This window comes from Bactrocera tryoni, chromosome 2 (genome assembly GCF_016617805.1).
Source record: "Bactrocera tryoni isolate S06 chromosome 2, CSIRO_BtryS06_freeze2, whole genome shotgun sequence".
Classification (NCBI taxonomy): Eukaryota; Metazoa; Arthropoda; class Insecta; order Diptera; family Tephritidae; genus Bactrocera; species Bactrocera tryoni.
In genome coordinates, this window is record NC_052500.1 from 77,724,144 (window position 1) to 77,750,321 (window position 26,178).

At 35.6% G+C, this 26,178-nt stretch overlaps 1 protein-coding gene across 3 annotated transcripts in view; it reads left to right on the forward strand.

Moving 5' to 3' along the window:
• Positions 1-26,178, forward strand: part of LOC120767746 (stathmin) — a 239,615-nt gene that overhangs the window by 150,468 nt on the left and 62,969 nt on the right. For 2 of the 3 annotated variants that reach the window (XM_040093958.1, XM_040093962.1), the window contains exon 2: positions 230-313. The exons of the other annotated variant lie outside the window; for it this stretch is intronic. In XM_040093958.1, the coding sequence (XP_039949892.1) occupies positions 230-313 (84 nt within the window). The remainder of the gene's footprint in view (positions 1-229; positions 314-26,178) is intronic. 3 annotated transcript variants of the gene reach the window in all.

The following is a 26,178-nucleotide window of genomic DNA, read 5'->3' on the forward strand; positions in this document are numbered from 1 at the left end:
AAAATATAAAAAAAAATTATAAACAAATTACAAAAAAAAAAATTAAATAAATATTTTAAAAAACTAAAACACTAAAAATAATAATAAATTATTATCATATAAAAAATACAAAAAAAATAATAAAAATATACAATAAAAAATTTCTAAAAACATAAAATAAAAACAAAACAAAATTAATTAAATATATAAAATATATATTTCAAACAACCAAAAATTGCCCACGAAACAGTATCGCGGAGATCAGCACCCATTAAGAAGAACAATAAAATACGCTCAAAACAGCCGCGTCTTTCCAAGAAAGTGAAATTTATCAGTAAGTATTCCAAAAATATTGTAACATTGGGATTTACGAGGGCTGTCTGATAAATAACCGACCTCAACGTGAAGCTAGCGACACATCTAAAAAAAGGTTTCTACTTCAAATTGTGCATATTATAATAGCTACTCGCCAAAATTTCAGAAATTTTTCTTGCGCAATTATCTGTTGACAGTCGTTTTTGTGAGTCTATTTCGGTGATTTCCCCAAAATGGAAAAAATTGAATATCGAGCTGTAATTAAATTTTTATTTTTGAAAGGCAATACGCCTTCACAAATCAAAGATGAGTTGGACTCTGTGTATGGTGACTCTGCACCATCGTTTACCACCGTAAAATTTTGGGCAGCTGAATTTAAACGTGGTCGCAGGAGCTTGGAAGATGATGAACGTCCTGGGCGTCCAAAAACTGTAACCACTAACGAAAACATCGCTAAAGTTCATCAATTGGTACCAGACGACCGCCGGATTAAAGTTAGGGAAATAGCTAAGATTATGAAGATGTCAAAAGAACGTGTTTGTCACATATTAAACCAAGATTTGGGCATGAGAAAGCTATCCGCGCGTTGGGTGCCGTGCGCGCATGAACATTTCTAGCGCTCTGTTTGGAAGGGTTGCAGAGATGGGAGCATCGCTGGGAGAAGTGTGTGGAGTTACAAGGAGACTATGTAGAAAAAAAAAAAATATTTTGAAAAAGTCGCGTGCATCATGGTTAGGTCGGTTATTTATCAGATAGCTCTTGTACATCATAAATATGTATATTTCTTTTATATTACATACATAGCTATTTTTCAAAATTTATATACATACATATATTTTTAACCATTAATATAGCAATAAATTACACTGGCTTTAACTAATTTTGAGTCCTCTGATTGCAGACCTGATTTTGGGTATACTTTGTTAGCTGGTACGAAAATATCGGTCACATTTTTCTCATTAGGTCTCGTTAAACATATAAGAACATATAAGAAAAGATAAAAACACATATTTTTTTAAATTATTAATTTTATTAATTTATTTTATACGCATAGAAACATTTTTTCTGTGAGTTTCTTAACACAGAACGGGCTTCGCTTTTTCCCCCGTCTGGAAAACACGATGATTGTTAGTTGATTCGACTTACAAAGCACGCCCAGGGTTTAGTGAGAATTTCGTGGCAATCACGCATAAGTCCTCAGCAATAATCGGCCGTCATATGATTACCCCATCAGCCTTGGTACCTGTGCTCTGTTGTTTTTATGTCTTGATTTTTAATAAAATCGAAAAAAATTTAAATATATATTGTAGGTAAAACAAATCTTTCAACTGACATCTAGTAGCAGTAATAAAGTTTATTCTACTTACCTTACCGACTACAGATATGGACAGAGTTTTTTTTAAACCAAAAATGTTTTCTTGCGCGTCAGTGTTATTATACATACAATGTAGTCTTGAAAAATCCTCAATTTGCTTTTAAAACTAAACAACGCAAAAGAGTTTCAAAAAATTGGTGACCTCACAGATCACAACAGAAACAAACTACATTGAAACCGTGATCTTGAAGACTAAAGAATTTTCGATTCATTGTTGGAAAAAAAATTTTAAATTTAACGAATTTATGTTTTATGCAATATAAGAGGCCTTAAAAAACTTAAACTGACCACTTTAGTTCAACAAATAAGTTTTACTTATCCCAAATTTCTAAAAAGTACATAAACCTATATTCAGAACTAGCCAAAAACGAATTTTGCATTATGAAACTACTTTGAGTTTGGCCCACTGAGTACTTTAAAAGAGCATTTTAATGCGCACACAGTTATCAGACAAAGTTTCTACTAAGTAGTTTGTGGGTTAAAGTCTGACAAAGATCGAATATAAATACACAAAAAGTGTTGTAGGCACTGTATACTTTTATACCTTGTGCGGCTATAAGTTTTGTTACAAATTCAGACCGTCATAAACACAACAAAAGCCAATACTCATTCGCAGTTCCGAATGCCGAAAACTATAAATGTAACCACCAAAATCGTACATTTTAAGGGGGTATTCTGGTTTAGAAGCCTGAATTTTAGGTATTAATTTTGACGCGATAAAAAAATCAAAAATTATTTTGACTATCCATTTTTTTTTACATGCTTTTTATTGATATTCTAAGAATACAAAACAAATAATAGAAGATAAAGAATTAAATTTAAAAAAACCTGCAGGTCGGCGAAGTAGAGACTAATGAAACAATGGCTGGACCTGGTGTGCAGGATATAAATCCTTTCTGTGACCTAAAATGAAAATTTATGCGAAATCCGTGAAGAGTAAAAGTGTAGTTATCGCACTACGAAACGTTTTAAAAAAAAAAAATTACAAAATGGTGGAGGTCGAAAAAGTTTCGTATTTTCCGTTTTTTTTGTGGTTCGGAATTAAAAAAAAAAAATCTTCCGAAAGCACTTCGTAGTGCGATACTATAATGTATACGAAAGTTCTGTGTAAAATTTCATCCGAATCGGTTAAGTAGAACTTGAGATATCATACCGTCTCTAGAAGAGTAGTTATGAGAAAAACGAGTTTAAAGTTTAAGAACTAGTCGCGCGCAGTCGGAGTCGGAGTCACAAAGTGAGCTGTAACTTGGAAAATTATTTGAATTTCGAAAAATCCACTTAGGGACATTTTCTTGAAGGGTTTACTATAAAAATATGCAAAAAAAATCGATTTTTTCGAATTTCTAAACCAGAATACGCCCTTAATCCCCTAACGTCACTAACTCAAATACTATTTTCACATTTATTTCATAAAGCTCTTGTGGTGTGATGTGATGTGGTGTGCGGTTTTCTAAATGAAGCACCTGGAATATTTGCTCTTCAGTTAGAATGCTGACGATATCTTTTAATATCCCGTCTTTTTCCCGTCTTCGATACCATTATTGGGAATTTTTACGTGAAAAAAAAAACAATTTTAGAGAACACTTCAGAACACAGAAATCGAATAGAATTCATACATCAGATTTTATACTATGATATGCCACAAAAAGTGATAAAAGAAGTATGTATAAAGCAGTATGCATTAATGACATAAAACTGTATGTGTGGCAAAAAAAATATTTTCAAAAATAACCACGTTATCTTTCAATACCAGCAATAATTAGCCACTGTAGTTATTTTTAGAATTAAATTGCGCTTTCTCTGAAAACCAACTTTTTCATTAATTGAACTTCTGTGCATTGTGACAAAATTGGTATGAAATATTAATCAGGTTCTAGCCTCAAATATTTAACACACATTCTAATTGTGTCTTTAAAGTAAATGTCTGCCTCGCGTGACCTTATGTAATAATTCAACGGAAATATTTGTCAACACAAAATAATGTGCCGTATTTTTTGCCGCTGCTATTTATTTAATTTTCGTTAGATTACAATAAAAATAGAAAGAAATATTTTTACTAATTTACTTCGCTTTGATTTCAACTGCTTTAATATTCGTGATAGATTAGGGCCTCCTATATTTAGGTATATTTAAAGCTCATTAAATGAATTGCTTAGTAGAAAGCTGCGCCTAGGTAGCTTACTAACCCACCACCCAGCTTGTGGTATTTGCGTCATATTGCAGACAACTTAATTGACACAAGAACGGAGAGAAAGAAGAAAAATGTTAACTTCGGTTGCACCGTAACTAGCATAACCGTCACAAGTTAAGAAGTTTCTAGACAAAAGTTTGATTTTTATGGTGCACTTTGTATGGCAGCTATATGTTATAGTGGTCCGATCGGAACAATTTTTTTGTACTGTTACCTTAGAAAATAATATGTGCCATATTCCATGAAGATATCTCGTCAAATGAAAAAGTTTCCCATATAAGGACTTGATTTTAATCGGTCAATTTGTATGGCAGCTATATGCTATAGTGTTCCGATCTGAACAATTTCTTGGGAGATTTTAGCATTGGCTTGGAAAATAATGCACCCCAAATTTCGTGAAGATATTTTGACAAATAAAAAAAGTATCCCATACAAGGGCTTGATTTTGATCGCTCAGTTTGTATGGCAGCTATAGGCTATAGTCATCAAATATCGGTGATTCCGACTAATTAGCAGCTTCTGGTAGAGAAACGGACGTGTGCAAAATTTCAGCACGATATCTCAAATACTGATGAACTCGAATTCGAATATGGCAAACCTAACAAGGTTACAACCTGTTCTGTGTATAAAAGAGGTGATGTGGGCAACCCTGTCACGTACGCACATTTGCAGTGTACACTTTTTGAAGAAACTTAATAATGCATACATCTACTTATGCATGTGTTTTAGTTGTTGTTGTAGTGGTGTCGATTAATTTGAGGTGGCAATGGGGCGCCGTTAACGGTGAACGTAGCGGCAAATGGTTATTGTCGGGCGATTACCGCACGTACAATGAATTGTGTTGTAGTGTCTAGTGCAGGGGTGGGCTTTATATTTACTGTTATGCTGATAATGTCTGCCGACCAGTCAGGCCAATGTCAAAACTTAACGGGCGCTGCCGTGGACTTCAAGCGTGTGTTGGCTTGTCGTGACGTCTCTGAAGCTGCTTTCTTTGCTGCGTTTTCTTCCACCTTTTTTTTTGCTGTTAACTGTTCGTCTCCGACGGTGTGTCATAAAATGGCGTCCTGTTTCATGTCTATGTCCGTACCTGCTGTAGCATTTACTTGACTACAACAACAACAACAACAAAAATCTGGTAACATTATTACACAACAAAAGAAAGGTAAAAATAAAAATGAAAAGCAACAACAGCAATGCCTGCCAACGGAGACACCAAGAAGGAAGTGCGCTTGCAATGAAAGCGGCGCAAAATGCTAAAAATAAAAGGACAAACACACCGAGGTAAAGTTGGCTTATTATTATGCCCCAGGGTGTTGTTTGCGCTGTTGTGGTTGCCAGCGTGTTTGGCGTGCGTCAAGGGCGGTTGCGGAGGTGGCAACAGCGAGCCAATTGTGTTATTAAAAAGCAAAATGCAGGCGGCAAAGTTAGAAATGTAACATTGTATGGGTAAATGTGTCGCTAAGCCAGTGTGTTTGGGTTAAAAAATGAGGGTCCACTGTTGTTTGTTGCATGTGGCGGCAAGCAAAACTTTTTTATTCGTTTTTGTTTTGTTTTTGGCCAGGTAATGGCTTAGTACGTACATGAGTCATCTACTAAACTGTTGTTATTTTGTTTACGGCTACTCGGCTTGCTTTGTAGTATTCGACGTGTAAGCGCCCATTATGTGTAGTCTCCATCGTATAAGAGGCTTTAACAACTGTCCGAAGCGTCTGGCCGGCGCCATGAAAATCTATAGTTTGGCGCATTGCAAAGCTACACCGTTACAGTGTGTATGTAGTCATTCACATAACTGTAAAAATATATCCTTTCTGCCATCATTTACTCGAGTAAATGTACGAGGCCCTTGTTGTAATGAGCCTTAAACGCAGCTAGGCGCTCTTATTTGAGGACATTACGTGTATTAACGCTTATGAAATAATGATTTTCGTTAGTTTTCCAGCTTTGTTGACGATGAAGCAATGGATAGTGGTGCAAATACACACTAACTTTCACTTAATTTAGAGGCTTTGTTGTTACATAACATAATTTAATGGTTTTGAAATTTTGTTTTTGAAAAAATGTACGGAAGTTGAGACAGATTTTGAAGTGCCCTTCAAATATGTGAAGTTCAAATTACTATTTTATTGGTTCTTTATTACTTTCCTTATGATCTTGCCAAACGAGTGCTTTTTTTCCGAGGAGTCACCGGAAATGGCGTCGCAATGGTCGAATTTTAAATATTTTTTGTTTTTTTTTTTTTAATTTCAGAATTTCTTTGTTAATATTGTATGTTTGCAACAACAAAAAATTCTAATAAAATATTTAATTTTTATATGATAAAAAAATTGTTGAAAACAGGTTTTTTTTTACCCGAGGAAACCCATGTAAACCCTTAAGAAAAACTTATGCACTTATATTGTTCAAAGCATTGCCGATCTGAAACTATAACATTATCCTATCTTTCTGACGATTTTTGGAATGAATCCCAACAGAAGTGTGCTGGCTTGGTCAAGAAAGAATCAAGCTAATTTTTTATACCCTGCTCTGAGCCATATTCAAGTACGTACGTTCTCCGACGACCAAAGCAAGTGGTAGTCAGAATGGGCACATTCTGGGCTATAGGGCTGATGAGACAAAACCTCCCCAATAGTTTTTTAATCGGTTTTCCAACATGAGTCTAAGTGTTGTCATGGTGGAAAACTATTTTTTCGTGTCTCGTCGGGAATACTGGCTGATTTTCGGCAATCACTCACTTCAATTCGATAAGTTTTTTCGTTAGCGTTTCTTTTTCTTCTTTATTGGCGTGGACACCGCTTATGAGTTTATAGCCGACTCTTTTCATTGGTAATTTTATTTTTTTTTTTGCGTGGCGGGTTCCAAAATCAGCGCACAACTCCGGAAGGGAGTTCCGAAGAATCTAAGAGCTTTTTTTGTGTTTGGCAACAAGTTCATCGAGTAATATTTTAAGTTCCTTATCTTTAAACTTTTTTGGCAGTCCTGGGTGGTCTTCTTTCATATCTTCAAATTTGTTTTGGCAGTCCTGTGTTACTTCTTTGTCCTCCAAGCCAAAATTACTACTTTTAAATCGTGCAAACTTTTGGAACGTTCACTCAACTATAGCATGTTCACTACAAACTATCATCAAATTACAAGACTTTCGGCTGAGGTTTTTTTGATATTGAAGGTATGAAGTGGAACTTCTTGCAAAAACACTTTTTCAGGCACAAAGTTCGACATATTGGGATACAAAAATTACTTTTGTCTACGCTTCAAATGACACATCCCGAAAAAGACGCACAAGAACTGTAAATTTTTAATGAGTGTTCGGTATATGGATTGGAACAATGGAATAATAATTATATTACGCCAATTCTTGGCAAACCGCTTGAATTATAGAATTGTAATTACAGACATAACGCCAGATTTCCAATATTATATAGTATAAAGCAACAACAATTCTCCAAGTTTTCTACTAGCATAGCGATTTTACTTCAACTTGAAGAGTATAATGAAATTCGCGAGTTTCCTTCTGAGTTGATGAGAGCGAGTTCATGTTTAGGCTTAGTTCTTGAACCTATTCGATACAGAAAGCATATTTCGATACAATATACATACATAGTATAACGATAACGTGTTGTGTTAATTGAAAAAATGGGAAGAGAAGAAAGGAATGGTATTTTTAAAATGTTGAGTCTCACTTGAAGAAATATGGTATGCTGTACTAAGATATATGGAAGCAATCAGCTTTTCCTAATTTATTATTTACTTTTAATTTAATTTAAGTGAAACTGCTGAAATTTTATCATATATAACATTTCCAAAACTCGAACTTCAAAAGAATCCGAAAACTCGAACTTTTAAAGCCTAATAAAACTGATCTAAAGATATCCAAAACTTCAGTTGAAGCTCATATTACCGTTAAAAGCTGCTTTTCAGTTTCATCGGTCTAAGTATATATCTTTGTGCCGAAGTATATTAAGCGTTGAGCTATCCTGCTGTCTATCTCGTCAAAACCAGGTAGCAGAACTTACTATTAGGAGACTCACATCTTGTCATAACACATCGTAAAATCATAAAATTATAAGTTTTTCGATGTATATATGTAAATTACAATTATCAATATTATGTTTTCGGTTCTTTATAGCTTATAACTATACGGATATAAGACGGTATGAAACCCCTATGCATAAAAATGATGCTTATAATAGACGCTTAGCTAAGCTTTTCCACGTATGTGGCGTGCTATTTGATCTATCTGACAAACGGATGGGCAAAGCACTTGCTAACCCGATATTGGATTTGTGATTCCTCGAAGCCTTTGGGCAGAAACATGAAAAAAATACAATTTTAAATTATCGTTTGCCTATGAGTTATTGCATTTTGCTAAGGTAAAGCATAGAATTATTGCATAAGGCTTAAACTTGACTAGGCAGGCATTAGAAAAAAAATTTATAATTTTAAAAGTAGGTGCCCTTTGTGTTGATCCACTTCCAACCATCTTAAATTAACAAGACTAAAAAAAAATACTTCAAAATAAAAAACTTTTCTACCAGTCCTGTTTTTTCATGGTAAAAAAAATCTGTATAAAGTTCATTGAAATCTACCGCGCGGCTTTAGATTCGAGAACCCTGTGCTAATTATCTATTAACTCGAAAAGTGTTTGTCGTATTTACTTCAAATTATGAGAGAATATTTCCAAGTTATTATACTTTAAGACTTTTTGAAAATTCTGACTATCCGCAAGCTCTAAATATAGAAGTCTTCCGTGAAATGTCGATATTAGTGAGTACCGCATTCTAGTAGTTATAAAGTCTATGGCTTCTTATTGTGTTTATCGCTAATTAAAATAAATAAACAACAAAATACTGGTCCTAAAAGGTTATATGCAGTTAGAAGGCCGAAATAGGCGAATTTTTCAGATTTTTTCTGAGAAAACTTTAAAATTTATTGATCCCAACAAATTGAACTCATATTATGGTATATTCTAACTGTACTTTAAGACTTAGTATTAGTAAAAAAAATTAAATTGAAAAGGAACTACAGCTGATCTCCGGGAGCTCCTCTCAAATAAGACGCTTTCCGGTGACCGACCACTATATCTCTGAACTGGATCCTTTGAAATTAAGTAATTAATCTAGTATAATGAAGAAAGAAATAAGCAAAATAAAATTTTTTGACAAACAATTTTTGACGACAAAAAAATTTCGGCCTTAAATTGTTTTGATAAAATATTTATCGGTGAGAAAAAATCGTCAATACATTTTTTGAAAATTTTAACTATATATAACCTCTTACTAATGGGTTGTCAAAAAAGTCTTGCGGTATTTTTATTGATTTTTTTTCTATTGAAATTGAAATGAATTTTTGATGACTCATGCCCAGCTCTTGACCGATGCTACGACTGCTACTATGCCGGTCTCTTTCGACCAATTCAGCGATTTTATCGCAATTTTCGACGACAGGCCTTCCGGAGCGTGCCGCATCTTCGACCAAATCTACACCAGAACGAAAACGTTGAAACCATCGTTGTGCGGTGGAAATGGAAACTGTATCGGGTCCATAAACTGCACAAATTTTATTGGCGGCTTGAGATGCATTTTTGCCTTTATCGTAGTAGTACTGTAAAATATGCCGTATTTTCTCTTTATTTTGCTCCATGTTTGCGACGCTATAACTCACGAACGACTCAAAAGAAACGACAATCAATCAAACACGTGCTAGCGCGTGAAATGAGCTTTCCAAAAAGGTATAGCATGACCCGATGCGACGAATAAAAGTAGAACTACATGCTTTTAGCGCCAATTAGCGAAAATACCGCGTGACTTTTTTGACAACCTAATACAAGTAGTTGTTTTGATTATTTAAATAAACGACAATGTTTGAGCCAGTAAAAGAGTAATTTGCCGTAGGCTTCCTATGTGATCCGCAAGGGATGGTTATTAGCTTCTTCAGTAAATTATTTATGGAATTTCCTCAATTTGCGTGCCATTGCATAATAGTTATTTGTACACAGGAAAAACCGGCTGGTAGCGAAATGAATGAATTTCCTTGGCAAACATCTATTTTGGAACACATGCCTTTAAAAAAACATATTGAAAACCTTTGCTATCACTACATTGTCTGTGTGACACTTTTCATGTACATATGTATGTTAGTTGAATGGCTCATGATGTACACCCGATGTTTTATGCCACTCTAATGTTTATGTTCTCGAGAAAGTTAAGGGGTTACATGGGTTTCCTTGGGTAAAAACAGCCTTTTTTCTACAATTTTTTTCTCATATAAAAACTGAAATATTTTATTCGAATTCTTTATTGATATAAACATAATTTTTGGAAAAAAAATATTTTAAACTCGGCCATTGCGACGACAGTCCCGCTGTGTCCTCTAAAAAAACCGTCGGCAGGATAACTCCTTACAGGATCATCTAAAGGAAAAAACACGTGTTTTAGTTGAAATCTTAACTTATGTATAACTTGGACGAAGAAAAAACACTGAAACTTGGATTTTTGTCAGACATTTTTACAAAAAAAATTAAGATTTCTCGATTTTTTTTTTTAAATATTAGCAATCGAAAAAAAATCCTTCGTCCAAATCGTACGTACGAGGTGTGTTCAAAAAGTATCGCGACAGTTTGCTGACAGTTTTCTTCGATTGCAGGGGCGTGGTGCATCATGAGTTCTTGCCACAGGTAAGAACGGTCAATAAGGAATATTACCTGCAAGTTATGCGCAATTTGCGCGAAGCAATCCGCCAGAAACGCCCGGATTTGTGGAAGAACAAAAATTGGCTTTTGCACCACGATAACGCCCCTGCTCACACATCGTTGCTTGTGCGCGACTTTTTGGCCAAAAACAACACACTAATGATGCCGCAGCCACCGTATTCCCCAGATCTGGCCCCCTGTGACTTTTTCTTGTTCCCTAAACTGAAGAGGCCCATGAAAAGACGACGTTACGCTTCTCTTGAGATAAAGACGGCATCGAAGGAGGAGCTGAAGAAGATAAAAAAAAAATGATTTTTTGAAGTGCTTCGAAGATTAGAAAAACCGTTGGCACAAGTGTATAATACCTCATGGGTATTACTTTGAAGGGGACAAAATAGATATTCATGAATAAATAAATAATTTTTGAAAAAACACAAAATTCGCGATACTTTTTGAACACACCTCGTATATCTCAAAGGCCTGTGGAAATTTCATGAAGAGAAACTATGCCAACCGTCGTCAGAAACACAGTTTCGAGAAAAACGCGTTTAAAGACGGCGCACTTAGCCTTGCTAGCCTCGAGCGCACAAGTTCTCAAAGCTATATCTCCGTAACTATTACTCAGATCTTCTTGAAAATTTAGGACAATATTCTAGAGGTGTTTTACAATTTAATTAAACAATAAGAAATTAAATTTTTTTAAACCCGTAAACCCATGTAACCCCTGAACGCATCAAAACCTCTCATTGTCAGCACAAAACGTCTACAATAAAACTACTACACAATATTTTTAATATTTTTTATTAAATCAAATCTCAAAGAGGCCTTTAGAATTATATGCAAAAATAAAGTAAAAAAACCATGAACTTTTAAACGTCCCTCGCTATTTTTTTATTTTGTTCAGAACTTTGCATTTAGATTCCTCTACCAACATCAGCGTCTTTTTGGTTGTCTAACTAAGGTTTCTTTCAATATTATTTCATTTAAATGAAATATAAAATAGTTTTATATCTCAAGTTTCAGAGCAGCTGCAGACAAGCTTTCTTTTCGTATATTATATATGTTTGTATGTATAAATGTATGTATGTATATAAGTATATTCAGTAATTGTAGAATATCCATCAATTAGTCCGACAGAACATTAGTGAAATTGCATTTGTAGTTAAAACTTTCGAAACCCTGCGGCAAAACAATTATGATTATTTTGATTGTTATTGTTGTTTTCTTTTCATTGGACAACGGCAAACATAATTCGCCATTATAATCAAATTTTGCAAAAACTCATTTGCAAATTGAAATTTTTAGTGTTAACATACAGACATACATATGTATGTACATGTTCGTACATGTTTTTTTCTGCACTGTCAAGAAAAACAACTATCTGCCGGAGACAGCTGTAAAAACATTGAAATACAATTAAAATGTGCGCGTACTCGTACATAAATAGTCACGTATTTTAAGTGTGCGAAAATGAAAATTTTCAGTTAATTAAGATTTTCCACCGCAAACAGCGACAATTCAATTAAATTTTTAATAAATAGTGCAACCAATAACAATGCTCGTTGAAGTATTTACAAATAAAAATGCATAAAAATGATTGTGTTGTCATAACCGATATTTAATTTAATCCTTTTTCATTAATTGAAAATGGCACGAGTCACTTGCGGCCGCAAAGGTGCACGCAAGAAGGCCAATGGAGAACTTGCAAATTGAAAATTTATTTATTGAAATTGATTGGTTTATAATGTCATTAAATCACGGCTGAAAAATGATGTTTTATGGCAGGAAATTTATTTGAAATTAAGTGGAATAAGTTAACTAGCTCAAAAAAATATTAAATGTGATTACAGAGAGAGTATTAAATTATTAAATAAAAAATAAAATGACGTGAGGTAAATAATATGTGTTAAAATGCTAAAGCAATGGTTTTAAAAATAAAAAACATAAAGCAAGATAATTAAATTTGACATGAAAGTAATATAAAATGTGCATTGTCACATGCAAGAATAATAAGATCTCAGGATACATATGTAGGTGTTCTCAGGTGAGAAATCGCGCTTGGTTTAATAATATGAAGCCGTATATAGTTTGTGAAAACCTTACAATATTCTGTACAAAAATGAAAAGACAAGAAGAGTTTGGATATTATAGTGTTGCTTTGGACACTAAATCGTGCCGATTTTTACAAAGATATCTATCAAAAAGAAGTTTTTCATACAAGAACTTAATTTTGATCGGCCAGTTTGTAAGGCAAATATATGCTATAGTGGTCCGAAATCAGCGATTTCGACAATTGAGTAACTGCTTGGGCAGAAAATGGGAAACGCAAAATTTCAGACCGATATCTCAAAAACTGAGTGGTTAGTTCGCATATATACGAGATGGCAGACAGACAGGTTATGGCTAAACCGAAGCAGCTCGCCACACTCATTGTTTATACAGAAACTTTATAGGATCTCCAACTTCCTTTGCGGCGTTACAAACTTCGTTTCTGTATCAAAAGCAACAATAAGATGAGATAATGACAAAGATCTGAAAGAATTTCTGCCTTAAAAAGGGTTTTAATATATTCTTAATCCCTTCTAAGGTTATTTCTCTATTTGAGTTAAAGCGACATTTCTTAAAATAACTCCAAAAGCATCCCACTATTTTCGGAATTGATGGAAACTACGCCGCTCACATCGGAGTGGGAACGAGTTGGCTCTTCGTAGTCATCTTGCGGTGTAGCACTGGACCACAAATTTCTGCGAGATCCTACTGCCCTAGAGTACAACCTAGGAGATCTATGGAAATACTTTCTCTTAGCAAAGTTCATCTTGCCGCAATCGTAGGATTTCTTAAAGGACATTTTCTAATAGACTTTCATGTTGTAAGGCTGAAACTCCAGTCGGACGCAAATTGTTAAACTTGTACCAAGGAAGTGAGGTAGAAGCAGCCAATCACTTTCTACAGCATTCGCAAAACTGAGGTTGAAACATTTCCGCAGTCACACCTTCGGTGAACCAAGAGACATAACCGAAAGTGACGCTAGCCATCTCAACAAATTTGTGATCGGCTCAAAGTGCAGTATCGATTCGTAAGGGTCTTTAAGACAATTTTATAGGAGTTATACGTGCCACAGCGGACCGGTGTTGTAAGCTGTTCAAGTGAAATCCCTGTTTAACGTAACTTAACCTAACTTATTAAGAAATCCCGAACTTAAGTACAAAAGTTTTTTAGCTTCGACGGTATGCCGGGCATATAAATTGAAATAAAACGATGTAAATGTATAATGTTTAAGTTAGTATGTACTATGACGGTCCTTTCCAACCTAGCCCAAAGTATATTCCCATTAATAGCATATATTTGACGAAAGACTGGTCTTCAAATGGTTTCCAGTCGCCTAGAGTCGAATAATAAATATATATTAATAAAAATAACTTAATCAACCTCAACAGCGCTTTTTACTCAATCAGCCAAGAACGCATCGCCAAGCTTCTTGAAAGGCTAAGCCAAATCGCTCACCTGTAGAAACAGTTAGCTCACTACAAAATAATGAACCATTTACGATAGTCATGAAATTGATTCTGGACCGCTAATTTGAACACTGCTTTTTATTTATTTTTAAATATTTCCCCCATCCAAAAGGCGTTAAATTGAAAGCACTCACTTTTAACAAATGCTCCAGAAGTACTTCCGATTATTTTGTTGCGAATTAAACTTAAATACTTGATGTTCAAGAGGGAATGGCAAAAGAGCGCACTAATTGAAATAGAAGCGGCCGAGCGACGGAACGGAGCAGCGGAAATAGTTAGAAAAGTAAAAAATCGTAGTTCAACTCGAGCCATTATAACAACAGTTAGTTGAAATGCTGCACTAATCGCAGCCAACAAAAATGCATAGCAAATTCAGTTATAAATATGGGTCTGGAGGGGGGAGAGTGAGGTAGTGAGCGCAAAAATGACTAATCGCCAGCAATTCAAATGACATTTTTCTTTCGCAAAATACAAAAAAAACGTTGAAATATACAAATAAATAGAAGTGCGAGCAGTTGCCAAGCGAAATTGTTGCTGCCAAAAGTGCATACGCGAACTAATGGCCGAAATGGATGAACTAACTAACTGACAAAGTGCCGAGCTGGCGGCATGGACGCTGCAGCCGCCGACGTCGGGAACTACAAATGGTTGTGAGTGGACACTATTTTAATAGCGTTTAGTCATTTGTTAAGCGTTGAGATAGATAGCGCATAAGTGGCGGAGGGCAAGGGAAGTGGCAAGGAGTTGTAAGTGTAGGGAGAGACTCCAAACCTTCAACAACAATTCATTTTGGACACAGTAGGTTGTGGTGAAAGGAGTTACTGTTGATATTTATGCGCTTGACATCCAAGTGCACTTAGTGAGGCCAAATGACGTAGACTATGTGGAGAGGAACGATTGATATTTTTTGTAGTGTTATGTCATTTTGTTTATTTCTACAATTATTATACCTTGAATAGCGTTTTTGCAAACAAAAACGTCGGAGACCTGATATACATATAAATAACTTCCATCTCCGTTTCTCTATATGTGATCTGGTCTACGGAAAGGGGGCTTAGGTTAAAAAAAAGGAGAACAATTAATGAGATAACGTGAAACTGACGATTATTTTTAACAGCTTTTTCCAGAAAACTAGTTTTCTCACGTTAGCTCCCTTTTCGTAGACCAGGTCACATATAAGAACGAATCCCAAAGTTTTTAAGATATCGATCTGAAATTTTGCACACTCCCATTTCCCGGAATCGCCGATATCGGTATTTTTACGAAATTCGCCATGGATTTCGATTATTGTTCGGATCGAACTGCTGTAGCATATTGCTGCCATACAAACTGAACGATCGAAGTTAAATCCTGGTATGGAAAACTTTTTGATTTTAATAAGATATTTTCACGAAATATGACACAGATCATCATCCCTGACGGCGCTACAATTCCCGAACAAATTGGGCAGGTCGGACCACAATTGCAGACAGCTGTCATACATGCTGGCCGATCAAAATCAAGATAAATATATGTTTATACCCTTTTATTTTTTAAAAAATACTCCTCTGAGGGATATTATAGCTTCCTTGCCGCCTTTTCTTGATGTTTTCTTTTTTGAACCTACTGTATTCTAAAGCATTTCTTATGGGTTTAGTTTTACCTGATATTTAAAATTTAAAATTTTGGAAATTTTTTCACTTTAATTTCTATTTTTATGACAAAAAAAACAATTTTTTTTTTAATTTTTGAATGTAGCTTTATTTTAAATTTTTTGTCTAAATTTTTTTTTAATTTTTTGTGAAAAAAAAATTTTTGTATTATTTTGTAAAAAAAAAAAAAATTTCAAGTTTTTGTTAAATAATTTTTTTTAATTTTTTGTTTCAAATATTATCAAAGTTTGAGTTAAATTTTTTTTTATATTTTGTGTGTCAATTTTTTTTTTTTAATTTTTTTATGTGAAATTTCCCCACTTCGTTTTCTCTCTTTATGGTAAATATATGTATGTATTTATATTTTTGAATATAGTTATTGTTTTAACTATTATATTTAAAATGTAAATTTTTTGATGTAGTTTTTATTTTAATTTGTTTTGTTTAGATTTTTTTTCTGGTTTTTGTTAAATAAATTTTGTTTTAATTTTTTGTTTCACATTTCTCAAAAATTTATTTTTTAAAATTTTAGTGAAAATTTTTTTTTTATTTTTTGTCTCAAAATTTTTTGTTTAATTTGTTTTTATTTAAAATTTCCCCACTTTATTTTTTCTCTTTGTGGTAAAAATATATATGTATGTATGTATATTGTTTTAATTTTTTTAATATAATTTTTATTTTAATATTTTGTCTCAAAAATTTATTTTATTTTTAAGTTTTCCTAAATTTGTTTTTATAATTTTTTGTTTCGAACATATATTTTTATTGTTTTTATGTTTCGTTTTCACTTTTGTTTTATTGTTTAAAAAAATATTTTTCTTTAATTCTTTGTTCCGAAATATTTTATGTAATTTTTTGTCTCAAAAAATTATTTAATTAAAATTTTTTATTCAAATTTTGGTTTGCTTTTAGATTTTTGTTAAAATTTTTTTTAAGTATTTTGTGTCAAAAAATATTTTTTTTTAATTCTTTTGTTTAAAAAATATTTTTGTTTCTTAATTCTTTTTTTATATTTTTTATATGATTTTTTGAATGTAATTTTAGTTTTCATTTTTTTTTTTTAATATTTTGCTTCTTTATTTAATAATTGTGACAATAAAGTATTGTATTATTTCAGCTTACTTTTCTAAAACAGGAGCGCGTAAAAAACTTAATTTATTTAAATTTTTTCAAAGCTGGAAAAGTATAAGTAGTGTACTCGGCGGTTAACCTAATTTTGCGCCACTTTTGACCTCACTCATGCCAGACGACAAAGTTTCAAAGCTTAGAGTCAAAGCGCAGTTAACTAGCGCTAAGTACTGTTATTTCTATCAAAAACACAAGGACATAGCATAGAAATTAATTTTCATATATGCAACATACATACAAACACACATACATATGTAAATCCATGCAGCATACAACCATATGAGTAGAAGTGTGCTCTTAATTTGGAGCACGCAAATTTTGTGACATTTTTCCATGAATTTCTTTTCTACAGTTTTTTATTATATTTTCTTTCTTTTTTTTGGTAATTTACATGCGCAACACTACTTTTTAATGAATCCCAAACATTGCTTTGTTGTTGTGCAGCCGACAACAAGCGCAATCTGCAAAAGTAAGTTTGTGAAAAGCTTTGCTCAGCAACAAACATGCCGTTAATGACTTGACGCGAGCAGCTCGTGATGACAAGCGCAAAATTTCAGTGGATTTTGGCAAGAAAATAAAAAATGCACAAAAAAATAAAAAATAAAAAGTAAATAAAAAGCAGATAAATGAAATTCAGCAACTGACTTGCAATAAAAAGCGGTCGCCCTTTTGTTACCGTTAAATTAAATTCTACTAAATTCATTTGGTGAATTTTGCACCCTTTCATCTAACGACTTTCCAAAGAATATTGCAGTGAAAGCGCGCCATTGCTGCAATAGCTGCTAAAACAACACAAAATGAAGTGCAAAGAATCGCGGAAAAAATGCAAAATGCAATGCAACAACTAATGAATTTAAATTTACAGTTAATAGACTTTTGGTGAAGTTGTAAAAAGCATGCTGTTGCGCGAAACGTGCAATTTCATTGCGAACAGCTTGTAATTTTGGCAAATGCTGTTGGAAAAAATTGAAAAGTGACAGTCGAAAATGCAAAATGGAGCGCCATATACAAATCACGAATGAAATTCCATGACAATTCGTAACGGTATTTATTTATTTATTGTATTTCTTAATTTTTTACGAATATTTTTTTCTTTTTTATAAATAGTAAATGTAAAGCGGCTGAAAAGCATAGTTGAGTGTCCGAGATAGTCTATTGAATTCATGTTTTAAAACTTATTAAGCGAATTAAAAGCGGTTCAGTTTTAAAAATGCTACGTTTCCTGCTTAAAACTAGACAATTATATACAAAAACGTAACTATCAATTTTAAACTGCACTGTCAGCAAAGTAAAAATATTCAACATTACAATTTGAATTTCAAATACAGTGTGACCTACGAATAATGCTACAAAAACAAATAGTAAATTTTATTTTATTACCGACACCTAATTCCATACCTTTTCTTGAATGGCCTGTAGGGTTGAAGTCGAGATTGCCTCAAGTATCGATTTAATGGACTGCTTCAAATCAGTCAGATTTCTGGGTTTTGTTTTGTACAACTCTTGTTCGACATAGCCCCACAAAAAAGTTTGATGCAATCAGCTCAGCTGATCTTGAGGGCCAGCGGAAAGTGTAGTTTCTTCGTCGGAGCTTCGGTCTGGCTATGTGTGCAGTTACTCTATCCTACTGGAAGTAAACGCTATTGAAAGGGATACATTTTCGGCGCAGTTCTGGATAAAAAAAAAACTCATTCAACATCTTTAAAAACATTGACAGTTACTTTTCCACCGTTTTCTTCAAAGAAGCATGGCCCGACAATACAACTTGATAAAACTGCGCACCACACAGAGACACGTTCTGATTGAATGGGTATTCTTGCCTAGGATTTTGAAAAAATCGATTTTTTTTTTTGCATATCTTGAAAGTTTAGACTTTCAAAAATATGACCTTGGAAGGATTTATCAAAATTCGACTTAGTTTCGGAGATACAGCCGATTTTGTGACGTGGCGTGCGTGTTCTCTAGAATTGTGTCCTAAACTTTAAACGCGTTTTTCTCAAAACTGACTTTTTCGGAACGATACCCACGATTTCTCAGGTTCCACTGGACCGAATTACTTGAAATTTTTATAGAGTCTTCTTTATATTTATATTTATATGTCTATGGTTGGAACTAGCCCCATCCGCAAATTTTTATTTTTATTATTTTTAAAAAATTCGAAATAGTCAGAAAAAGTGATCCAAAAAAACTTTTTTTCCAGGCAGTCGTCATTTTGTGAAAAAAATTTTTTCCCACTTTTCCGTAGTTCCGGCCATCTTATCGGACATAAACAGGCAGTTTATCAAGTTATTGTCTTTTTTGGTTATTACAATAATTTTTTGATAAAATTCCAGGCAAATCTAGAAGCTTTAATCGGCTTGTTATTTGAACTTTGTCCGGAAACAGTTTTAAGTCATCATGAAATATCCATTGCAATGACCGTCTGCTAACTTCAAGTTACGCCAATAAGTTGCGAGTCGAAACTCATGGATTTGCCTGAATCGACGATGCAACAGCCGCGATTGTTTCTTGAACACGTACAAACGTATCTCGATAGTACGGTCTCTTTGTGATACTACTTCTAGATTTGGCAAACACGTTTATCAACTTTATAATGTTCCAACTACTCGGGAGAGTACCGCCAAAATACCTTCTGAGTTCCTTTGAACGAAAATGACGGACTGCAAAACATGGCACCGCTTCATTATCCAAACTCTCCTCTCAAAATTGCAACTTTTTCAATAGAACCACCTGCCACCTTATAGAAAAAAAGAAACTTTACAATTCTAAAATAGTAGGTATGAGATTGAAAATATTCTAAAACTAATCAGTTTGGTAAAATCTTGAAATAGAATTACCACCATATAGTGTTGGTTTTCTAATTGAAAAAAGTACAACTGATATTAATATCGAGGTCGCTTGACTGAAGGTAGAGATCTCTCACGCTTCTAACTCTATCAGGTGTGCCGGCATGCTGCTCAGATTCTTGAACAGTTTGCCTGCCACCGTAGAGCGCTTCCTACCAAGACTTTTAGCTATAGTTGCGATTCCCGAACCGCGCATGAACTTCATTTCCTCTGCTGCTGGTGCCGCGTTGCACTCAGCCCTAGCTGTATGCCCAGTCGGCTGGTTTCTACTATTCCTTGCTGGGAATAGCCGCCATTTTTAAGAGGCATTGTTTCTGATTTTCGTGGAACGATTCCGTCGCCCCAATGACCTTCAAGAACCCACCTACGTCAGCTCCGCATGTTTGTTGCGCCCCTTTTTAGATTCGCTAACCGATCTCCGGAAGAAAGCCGGCTTTAATAGACTCAAAGTTATCTCTGGTTAACGGCCAACGGGTGGGTCGATGCTCAAAAAGGAAGTCCTCTCCATTCACACCTACCACATCCACTTAATAATGACGGGAAGGGAATCTACTCTGAGCCCTGAGCGGTTTTAAAGGAACGGAGACTTGGCATTTACGTGACAGCCATTTCTGCAAGTTGTCACAACCACAAAATCAGTTGACGGAATACTGGTGATCAACTCAGGTTAGGTTAGGTTAGGTTAAGAGTTCGATTTTTACAAGGATCTCACCAGAAAAGCTTAGAACATACAAAATGTCCTACATATGGATGGGAAAATGCCTGCATCAGAGGACATACTATACTTAAAGAGTCTTGAAGATTCTGACTACCCCTAACCCCTCAAGCGATAATAGAAACCGAAACCTAGTAAAAGAAAAATAAATTCTTCAGCCGTTGAAATGAGCTATATTTCCTCAAAAGATATGCTAACAAATAGGCGAGGCTTCAGGCAAGAATATGAGCGGCCTGTTATTAAATTGATATTCTACTTTCTTGAATTCGGTGCGATTTTAAAATTCTCCATTATTTTGGCGACCGAATTGACTGCCGTTATTTGTTTGCCATTTGTTCACGTTGCCACTTTTGTCCATTACACAGCAAATTGTGCACTTTGACATTAACGTAAGTGCAACATGTCCTGCCAACGCCATGACTAAGCGGAGCTGTGCATTCAAGTGGTCGCCACTAGCTGCTATGCCCATGTTATTGCCGCTGCCGCTGACGTTATTTGCCATTGCACCGAAATGCAAATGAGCAGCCACTGCTTTGTGTGCGTTCGCCGCCGCCGCTGTATTGGTGGTTAATCTTTGAGCGCTGGTTAGTGCCCACTTATTGGTTGGTTACTCGGTGATTTGTTTGTTTGTTTGTCGTTCGTTAGCTGCAGTGAACGCGACAAGCGAAAGCAATAAAGACGACACAACAACAACCTGCTAGTGACAACAAACAATGTTAAGTGAAAATTCATCGGAGAATTGACGTTCAAATTGTGTTCACTTTGTATTCACCGTTCTGCTGTGGCGGGCAACCAACACACACACACACACACAAATGCGAGTGGCGTGCTGGTCAAAATGTGTCATATGTACTCGTTGGCCAGTTTGTCGTTCGCTCATTGCTTTTAGCGCTGTTGTGGTTTTCAAGTGACTCCTCTTGTGTGCAGTTAGGTCCCAACGCTGTAGCTGGTCACTGGCATGGCCTTTGTATGGCTACGGTTATGTGCGTTTACTTTGAGAACATAATATGACTTTCATTCATAATTTTTGGAAAAATTTGGATAAAAATGTTGCATGAAAGAGGGTATATTAAACTATTTTTGCGATTAAATGAAATTTTTATGGGGTCTCCCTTTGTGTGGTTTGGACAGAGCACACTTAAATTCCAATCGTCGGGCAGGCTTTCGTCCGACAAAATTCTACACAGAAGCTGATGCATGCTCCTTATCAGCTCTACGCCAGCGTATTTGTATAGATCGGCCGGCAATACATCGGCCTCCGCCGCTTTGTTGTTCTTCAGGCGGGTAATTGCTATTCGAACTTCTTCATGGTCGAGCAATGGAACGTCCGCTCCATCGTCATCGATTAGGGAATCGGGTTCACCATCGCCAGGTGTTCAGCTTTCATTGGTATACATCAGGTTGGAGAAGTGTTCACTCCATAATTTCAGTATGCTCTTGACTTCAGTCACTAGATCACCTCGAGGGGTTCTACAAGTGTCTTGAAACCTTCTGTTAGTAGCAGTATCTTTAGTAGAATTTTAGAACATAATGTATCGTCTGTTTTCTCTCCGCTGCGAGGCGGCAGTCCTCATCGTACCAGCTGTTTTTTTTTTTTTTGCTTTTTCCAAAAACCAATGGTCTCGTTTGCAGCTTTACGTAAGAAGCTTGAAATGTCGTCCCACAGTTCCCTTATACCGAGTTGCAGATGACTCAGAGAGCAGAAGTGCAAGCGAGCGGAATATCGTTGGACTGTCTATTGTGAATGCAGATTCTCAGCGTCGAACCTTTCATGTGTTTGTTGATGTGAGTTGCTGCTCAGAGGCGGGTGCAAATTTTCGCTATAGGATAGTGGTCCGAGCCAATTTTAGGATCTCGGTCTCGTTAGTGGTTTTCCGACCCGGAGACAGTCAGAAATATTTATGAATTTTCCTATGCTGGAATCTAGTACTACAAAAATTTCAGACCCCGGCGAAGTCGATCAGTCTCAACCCATTTGGAAATGTTTCTTCATGAAGGCTGTAGAAACTAGTTGGGGTATACTGTATAGGGTCTCATATGTATGCTACTGGATGTTACAAACCCAGCAGCTTAGTGTTAACTGTTTTGGATGCAATGAGAGAAACCTAGACCAGAATGGGTGGCACCGCTTTTGTTCTGAGTTCCTTCTAGTTTACTGAAGATGAGCATCACAACGGCATTATGCTGAATCGCTCCTGTTTCTATAATCTGAAAACTCTCTCCTCAACAGTCCATATTTGTATGTGTGTGTATGTATATAGCGTTAGAAAACTGCATTGTGCATATTCATGCTAGCCGCCAGTACATGATACGCTACCCTGCATAAATATTTCCGTTCGAGTCTCATAAACAACAACAACATCATAACAAGTAGTTGCAATATGAGCAGAAACAAGCAACCTCATTAACAGGACAATGTATGCGTCAAATGCAACAAAAAGTTATAGCAGCACGCTGACGAGTAATACCGAACACTACAAGCAGACATACACATATATGTACATATATATACACAACTAGTAGCACGAGCAGCCAAGCGTCGTTGCATACATATTTGTGTTGCAACGCATGGCAACAAAGTCGCAATTTGTTATTATTATTATGCATATCCACCTAGCTATGTGTATGTATGCATGCGCTTGAGTACGAGTGTCTTCTAAACCGGATGCGGATGCGCCGACATTGCTGTTAAATGTAACCGTAAATGCGCCAGCTGCTCGCTGCGCCTTGCTGTAGGCTACAGACTACAATCTAACTGTTTAGTTGTTGCTATTTTATATACGCGCTTGTTGTTGTGTTTGTTTTTGTACGGATGCCGCATTAATGCCGCCATTTTAATGTTTATCACAGCGGAAAGCGGAAGTGCTAGCAAAATGTGCAACAATGTTGCAGCACTTGGTTGTTTTGTCTGGCAGCAGATTGCTGCGTCTAGTGGTTGACATTTCATAAAAACAAGCATTGACGCATTGCAAATACCGTTAAGTGTGTTGATGACAACATGACGGCTAATTTTTTTCTATTGTTCTCCTGTTGGTTTCGCAGCGAGGGGAGTTTTTATAATATCGTTCTTTCTAAGTTTGTGCTGTGATATTCTGTTGGATATTAACCCTTTAGATAGAAATACTTTATAATAATAAGGCAGCACTTTTTCACTAGTTTTGTGCTAGAATTAGATTAATTTCTACCGAATCTCCATACTTGCAATAATCTTTTAGGCATCAAAAACTTAGAAGCAACTCCTATTTACAGTCTTTCTTTCCTTATAATTATGTTAATATTAAAATAAGACATGTTAATTACATCCAACGAAGTTCCTCACAATCTCATTCCGCAAAACCAATCAAACTCTGAAAAATACTATGTACATTCGAGTTTGAGCTCAGATATAACGTTCCGTGACTATTAATGCAGTTGAGTGGAAAACGAAAAGTTTTCGTGCCTCTTTGTTGAGCGGGAACAAAGTTTATTTTTATATAATTCCCAATATAAACGACAGAAGCGTTGTTCCTATCATTTCCACAACAACCGCTACAACGCAACCGGAAGGGACTCGTATATATGTAACGGATTTTTCGATATGAGCGCTACGAAAGTTCTTTATATAAAACGAAAACGATTTGGGTAATCAATGAAATTATTCCTGTGAAATTCCTGTGAAAGTACATTCGATGCCATTAAGTATGGAACTCGATTTCTTTTGCATGGTCACCACGGCTACGTTTGTAGAAGTCCAGACGCTGAACCCAATTTCCGACGGTTTTCAAGCATAAATCGGCCGATACTGGTGCAATTTCACGTTCGATATTCGTACGAAGTTCATCAATTGTCGGTGGCTTGTTAGCATAGACCATAGACTTGACGTTGCCCCACAGGAAATAGTCTAACGGCGTCGAATCGGCGATCAATTGACTGGGTCATTTCGTGAGATAACACGTTCACCAAACTCGGTTGTCTATAAATCGATTGTGACATTCGTTGTGTGGCTTGTGGCGTCCATATCATCTAATTCGGGCCAAAAATATTCGGTTATTATTGACCGGTAGAATTTCCATTTACAGTAATGTGCTGGTCTTGATCATCACGGATAGCCCAATGACGCCGGCTGCCCGTAAAACCAAACCGTAAGTCTTTCGGGATGTAATGGTGACTCGTGGAGTAAGTGTGGATTTCTGCCTAACTAATAACGCATATTTTGCTTACTGACGAAGCCATTCAGCCAACAATGACCCTTATCGCTGAAGATGATTTTTCGGTGAAAATCCGGAACATTTTCAAGTTGTTGCTCAGCCCAATTCACGAACATACGACGATTCTGGTGGTCAAGTGGCTTTAGTTCTTGCGTCAATTTGATCTTTTAAGGATGTAGGTTAAGAGCTCTTCGCAAAATTCGCCACAACGTTAAATGTCCAAGGCTTGAGAACGACGTGTGAGAAACTGATTGGGTCTTCCTCAATTGATGTTCTAGCGGCAGCAAAATTCTCGACACTACGAGCTCATTTTTATCTCACTGGCACGGAAACATTTTGTACTGTGCTTAGGGATTCAAATTTTTCCACTAGACGCTCAATCGTTGATCTGACAGGACGATTATGACGACGATAAATATGACTTAGTGCCATTTAGCAGGACGGGAATTATGAGTGACTTATAGCGAAAGTTTCAGAGAACGATATTTGGAAGGAACATTTGAATATTCCTTACAGGGTATTTAAGCGAAAGCTTATTAGTTTACGAGATATTGAGACCCAAAACCGACTCCGCGCTTACTATTCACATCGCTCAATCAGCATTAAACGCGCTTTCCCAAAAGTATTAAAGTATTACTTGTATTTTTTCACGTTTGAACACGATACTAAGTCTAGTTTTTCGGATATTTTTCCGATTTCTTTGCAGTCTTTTTAGCTTGAAAAACATGGTGAAGATGCGCTGTTTCGCTGCCATGTTGTCAAATTTTCAAAAAATATACGAAAATTGTAAAAAAAAAAAATCGAAAAAAACAAATTTTGAAAAAAAAACTTTTTTCTATATCAAAATTGTGAAAAAATATTAAAAAAAAAAACTTTGTTTTTATATCCAAGTTGAAAAATTAATTAATAAAATAAAAAAGAAGTTTTGAATATCTTGATTAGTGTTTTTGCAACACATATTCAAAAATCGGCCCGAAATTTGAGCGCGAAGTTAGACGGTCTCCTTGAAGTATGCCAACTTCCCTTTCGTATCAGCGCCTATCGGTATGCAACCTGCAAGTGATAATTTGTCTTTTGCTTGACCTCAAAGCGTCCTTTCTGACAACGTTGCACGGTGGTCGGTTGTTGGCAGCGGTCGAGCGCATTGGCGGTCGTTTCTTGTGGCTATGCTGTTGACAAAGATCGGTGAACTCAAGCGTATGCACTTGCTGCTGCATTCCACTGACACCGAAAAAATCTGTATATTTGCTGACGCCTTTGCTTTTGCTGCATTTATCCTTTGCTCACCCCCACTCGACTCGCTGTTGCTGTTGACCTGCTTGTGTGCGACATGAATACGGTTTTCATTTATAAGTAGGCCCACACACATATGCACAGGCTTTCATACATACATTAACCGTTTGTCTACAAGTGAAATCACACTTGATGTTGACTACCAACTGCTAACTTGCGGCAAAGAGTGTTTTATGTGTCACTTGCAGATAAAGTTCAGCGCTACAACAATCGTATAAGCCAGCAACCACAACAATAAAATAGTATATACCGTTATTCCTAATAGTTTAAATGACAAAAGCATAATGTTGCCAGCAGCAAGAATACACTTTTACCATT